Raw genomic sequence first — 6000 nt, 5'->3', positions numbered from 1 at the left:
GAGTGAGTGGGTGAGTGAGTGAGTGAGTGGGTGAGTGAGTGAGTGGGTGAGTGAGTGAGTGAGTGGGTGAGTGAGTGAGTGAGTGGGTGAGTGGGTGAGTGAGTGAGTGAGTGAGTGGGTGAGTGGGTGAGTGAGTGGGTGAGTGAGTGGGTGAGTGGGTGAGTGGGTGAGTGGGTGAGTGAGTGAGTGGGTGAGTGGGTGGGTGAGTGGGTGAGTGAGTGGGTGAGTGAGTGAGTGAGTGGGTGGGTGAGTGGGTGAGTGGGTGAGTGGGTGAGTGAGTGAGTGAGTGGGTGAGTGAGTGAGTGAGTGAGTGGGTGAGTGAGTGAGTGAGTGAGTGGGTGAGTGAGTGAGTGAGTGGGTGAGTGAGTGAGTGAGTGGGTGAGTGGGTGAGTGGGTGAGTGAGTGAGTGAGTGAGTGAGTGGGTGAGTGAGTGAGTGAGTGGGTGAGTGAGTGAGTGAGTGGGTGAGTGGGTGAGTGAGTGAGTGAGTGGGTGAGTGAGTGAGTGAGTGGGTGAGTGGGTGAGTGAGTGGGTGAGTGAGTGAGTGAGTGGGTGAGTGAGTGAGTGAGTGAGTGAGTGAATGGGTGAGTGAGTGGGTGAGTGAGTGAGTGAGTGAGTGAATGAGTGAGTGGGTGGGTGAGTGAGTGAATGAGTGAGTGAGTGGGTGAGTGGGTGAGTGAGTGAGTGAGTGAGTGAGTGAGTGAATGAGTGAGTGAGTGAGTGAATGAGTGAGTGAGTGGGTGAGTGAGTGAGTGAGTGGGTGGGTGAGTGAGTGAATGAGTGAGTGAGTGTGTGAGTGAGTGAGTGGGTGAATGAGTGAGTGAGTGAGTGGGTGAGTGAGTGAGTGAATGAGTGAGTGAGTGAGTGTGTGAGTGAGTGAGTGTGTGAGTGAGTGGGTGAGTGAATGAGTGAGTGGGTGAGTGAGTGGGTGAGTGAGTGGGTGAGTGAGTGGGTGAGTGAGTGGGTGAGTGAGTGAGTGGGTGAGTGAGTGAGTGAGTGGGTGAATGAGTGAGTGAGTGAGTGTGTGAGTGAGTGAGTGTGTGAGTGAGTGGGTGAGTGAGTGAGTGAATGAGTGAGTGGGTGAGTGAGTGAGTGAGTGAATGAGTGAGTGAGTGAGTGAGTGGGTGAGTGAGTGAGTGAATGAGTGAGTGAATGAGTGAGTGAGTGTGTGAGTGAGTGAGTGAGTGAGTGAGTGAGTGAATGCAGTATTGATGCTGGACACAAACATAGGGTTTTTTTGGCCAACATATTCCAAAGTTTTATTTTCTTTATTATTAATCAAGAATAAGGGCTGGAGTGATGGCTCAGAGGTTAAGAGCACTGACTGCTCCTCCAGAGGTCCTGAGTTCAATTCCCAGCAACCGCATGGTGGCTCACAACCATCTATACTGAGATCTGATGCTTTCTTCTGGCCTGCAGGTGTACGTGTAGACCACTGTATACATAATAAATAAATATTTTTTAAAAGAATAAAAGTTCACAGAATGGAAGAAAATAAGTAAAGCACAGATGAACTGCCCAAGAATTGTTTGCCATCGTGTGGAGAAAGCCTCTGTTCATGCAGTGTCAACCTGCTCCCAGGATAAGACTTCTTAGGAATTTCATTTGGTGCAATGGAATTGCTTGCATTCAGGGCCTGTTGCCTTTTTAAGAGGAGTTGAGGATGTTTCTCTAGATTTTGTTTTTTCTTTCCTAGGCTCTCCTAGCAGTTTTTTTCCTTTAAATTCCCTCCTAAGTGGCCCACAGTAGCAAGAGGGGACCTCTTTTGAACAAGCATGGACGAGACTTTTTGCTCGAAACAGGGCCAAAGCATCTGTGGACTCCCACTGCCCCTGCTTAGCCTGTGGATGTTTGGCTGTAGGCGTGGGTCTGGTTATCTGTGTAGTTTAACAGGGAAACTATCCCCCTTATTTCATGAATAGTTCAGAGAAGCAGCTTATTGCAAGTGGTGCCGACCAGAGCCGTTCTGCACCCTTGGCCATGCGTCGTTCACCCACGTTTGCTTTTACAAGGCCACACTATGTGCTATGGTGGGTTTAATGGAAAGTTATCGCACAGCAGGTGCCAAAGCCATACAAAAGCAAAAGTGTGTGAAATGATTAATCTAAAAGCTGCTCAGCAGAAAGCATAATATTTTTAAGTCCACAGATAATGCAAACTGAGCCCAGGAGTGCAGTGGGGGTGGGAGGTTGTAGGCATTTGGCCTCTTTTTAACGGAGAGGGCAGGAAGATGGATGTTACAGCGAGCACAGGGCTCTGCCTAAGACCAGCTCAAGAGCATCTCTGACCATTGATTCTCCATCATCTCTTTCCTCTCTTCCCTGCGCCTCCCTGCCAGGCTCAGTTCACTGTAGGTGGAGTTCATCCTAAATCCTCCATGTTCATCTTCCTCTTTGCTGCCTCCTCGGCCTAAGTCATCCCATTTCTAAGGAAGGCCACTGTGACAGTCACCTGACTGGTCCCTCTGTTTCTGCTCACTGCCATGATACCTTTCATCATCCACAGATAAGTTACAGAACTTGAGAACAAATGCATTGAGTGTTACAAGTTCTTTGGTGGCCCGGCCCTGTCCTTTGGTTCAAGTCTAAACTTATTGTGGTTTGTCACGTATCACTGTGTCCTGTCGTGGCTGCTTAGCTCAGCCTTAAGCCTGTCCCATCGCAGAGGAGCACCACCCAGTGTCCTCCTGGCTGCCGTCATCTCCCCTGTGGGTTTGGGGCAACTATTTCAAAGTTGTTCTTGTGTGATTTTCATCCTAGCTCAGTTAGAAGATTGCGTTACGTTGATTTGTTGAGTGGTGTGGGGGTTTGCTCGCGCTGTCTCCACAGCCTCAGTTCATCTTACATTTATTCCTCCGTACTTGTAACTGACTGTTTGCCCAGATAATATGGACACTCCATGCCTTATTTGTGGGGATAACTCCAGTGCCAGCACACTGTAGGCACTTGGTACACAAACTGAGTTGTACGTATCAGACAGCTGTCCAGCCACCAGGCTTAGACCAGAGTTGTGTGTGTTACATTTTTGACTGGGTGTCTGTGTGAGAAGAGAGACCCCAGGAAACCTGAAGGGGGGGGGTACCTCTCAGTAGTGAGCGGACTTCTAAGGTAAGGAGCCCACAGGCCAGAGCTTGGCATGTGTGTTTATAATATTTGAGATTGATTACTTTAGCAGTCGTGCCGTGAGGCTGGAGCCAGGGCTTTGTGTAGGAGGTTGATGTAGACACGAGGAAAGTGTCGGTTTTGTTTTTGTTTTTTTAAAGGAAGATCCCAGTCATTCAATTTTATCAATAAAGACTCAGGAGCCAGATGCTGGGGGGCAAGGGGGACCTGCTTGCTCAGAGAGACAGAGAAAGCACCCAGATGACCTTCCTCTCAGCTCACGTCTCAGAGGAAAGCACCCCGAAAGTTCACCAGCCCCACAGACAGCCCAGGAGGAGAAGGCCAAAGAACCCAAGGCCAATGGCTTGTTAGCTCAAAGCTCAAAAGCCCCCTTCTTCTCCACGCTGTCCTAAATACCCTCCAACGTAAAGTCCTCCTCCTCTTTAATCCCTGCCAGCTCCACCTCTTGACCTAGGGTTAACTTTACCAAATCCTGAGTACAGAAAGCTCTTGAAATAGAGGTGTGTGCTAGGGCTGAGCTGTACCAAACAAGGAACTCACGTTTTTCAGTTCACAATCTCGGGATTCACAACAGGAACAAATATCCTGCAACAGGAAAAGGCAATACAACAAGTGATAAGAAGGTGACGAGGAAGGAGAAAAGTGAACCCAGGGCTCAAATTTTGTGGTGACCGTGCACCAGTACTTTTAACTGAGCCATAAAAGTACTGTTTCCTTTGTAATGTAGACATTTATCTTGTCACCGAGAACACTGCTTACACACACACACACACACACACACACACACACACACACACACACAAAGAGAGAAAGAGAGAGAGACAGAGAGAGACAGAGAGAGACAGAGACAGAGACAGAGACAGAGACAGAGAGACAGACAGAGTTTACAGTCCCAGCTACTTGGAGAGTTGAGGTAGGAAGGTCATATCCAAGGCTTACCTTGGTAACTTAGTGAGATGCTGTTTCAACTTTAAAAAAAAAAGATTTATTTATTTATTATTAGGTATACAGTGCTGTGCCTGCATATACACCTGTAGGCTGGAAGAGGGCATCATATCACATTACAGATGGTTGTGAGCCACCATGTGGTTGCTGGGAATTGAACTCAGGACCTTTGGAAGAGCAGGCAGTGCTCTTACCCTCTGAGCCATGTCTCCAGCCCAGCTGTTTCAACTTTTAAAAAAAAATTAAGAGAGCAAGTGACTTGTAAATAAAGTTCAGTGGTAGAGTGTGAAGCCCCGCATTCAATCCTCCATTAAAATAATTTTAAAAAATACTCCTCTGAATGAAAATGCAAAAATGTGCTTGCCTGAGCCCCGGAGCTCCTTTGGTAAGACAGCACTGAAGGGATGATATCAGGACGATAGAGAGAACTGAGAGTGACATTCCCGCTGCCATGGAGTCAGCGGGTGATGTCATGAGTTAGCGAGTGACGTCATGACAAATGCCCAGTACGATAGGTAACGGCCATGCAAATGCACAGTTATCAACACATTTTCATTTAATGAATCTATCTTTTTTTTTTCCTGAAAAGCTGTTATCTGGAAAAACATTTTCTTATGCACCATATATGTTTGTCTTTTTTTTTTTTTTCTAAAAGCAATTGAACAAGATGATGAAAGAACTGACAAGCACCTAGACGTGACAGAGGCAAGCGGTGACCCTGACCGTCAGGTATGATGCAATGTTGTACCCTTTTCCATCCAGGGTGGCTACAGGGGGCCAGTGTCCACAATAAGACAGTCTTCATTCTGGAGTATATTTAAAGCAAATTGACACTAGTTTCTTTTTTCTTTTTTAAAAATATATTTTATTAATTTATTCATATTACATCTCAATTGTTATCCCATCCCTTCTATCCTCCCATTCCTCCCTCCCCCCTATTTTCCCCTTACTCCCCTCCCCTATGACTGTGAATGAGGGGACCTCCTCCCCCTGTATATGCTCATAGGGTATCAAGTCTCTTCTTGGTAGCCTGCTATCCTTCCTCTGAGTGCCACCAGGTCTCCCCATCCAGGGGATGTGGTCAAATATGAGGCACCAGAGTTGATGTGAAAGTCAGTCCCAACTCTGCACTCAACTGTGGAGACTGTCCTGTCCATTGGCTAGATCTGGGTAGGGACACTAGTTTCTATACCTTCTTCCCAGTACATGATAAAACATATCAGTGTAAGCTGTGTGCAGTGGTGCACGCCTGTAACCCTAGCATTCAGGTGGATCTCTGTGAGTTCGAGGCCAGCCTGGTCTACAAAGTGAGTCCAGGACAGCCAAGGCTACGCAGAGAAACCCTGTCTCAAAAAAGCAAAATATAGTGTGTATGTGTCTTGTGTGTGTGTGTGTGTGTGTGTGTGTGTGTGTGTGTGTGTGTGTGTACAGAGAATGCCCGTTGCTTTTGAAAACCTCGGGCATATGAAGAAGTTATATTTCATGTAGGTTTTCTACCTACCAAAGAACACCAATGTCCCGTCACACATGTTGATGGCTTCCCTTTTCCTGTTAACATTGTCTCTTTCTGCCTGAGAAACTGCCTATTTCTGTGCTGAATTGTGTGGACAGAGAGAAGAGAGTGTTTACACTCGGGTTTGTATGCAAAGCCCTTCTTCCACTTCTGTTGCCTTTGGTGTGCCCCTTAGCTGCTATAAATTCTGTAAATTCTCATAAGGCAGCACCCACTGTGCATGGTTTTCAGGTCCATAAAATGGAGATGTCGGTGTTTCAGGAGGTCACAGGGAAGTGGTGTAGCTTCTCTGAGTCTTTGTTGTTGTTGTTGTGGATGATGATGATGATGATAATGATGAAGATAACGACGACATACTAAAGCCTTACACCCAGTCCTATAAGGTTATAATTAGCCCTGCTTTACATATGGGGTGGTGAGTA

General features: G+C 47.0%; 1 protein-coding gene across 2 annotated transcripts in view; it reads left to right on the top strand.

Moving 5' to 3' along the window:
- The window catches only part of RAPGEF5 (Rap guanine nucleotide exchange factor 5), a 226426-nt gene that overhangs the window by 111102 nt on the left and 109324 nt on the right, over window positions 1-6000 (top strand). For both annotated transcript variants that reach the window (XM_084791559.1, XM_084791558.1), the window contains exon 8: window positions 4721-4794. In XM_084791559.1, the coding sequence (XP_084647685.1) occupies window positions 4721-4794 (74 nt within the window). The remainder of the gene's footprint in view (window positions 1-4720; window positions 4795-6000) is intronic.

This window comes from Acomys minous (assembly GCF_964271855.1).
Source record: "Acomys minous genome assembly, chromosome: 8".
Lineage (NCBI taxonomy): Eukaryota > Metazoa > Chordata > Mammalia > Rodentia > Muridae > Acomys > Acomys minous.
This window is presented reverse-complemented; position numbering and strand designations above follow the sequence as displayed.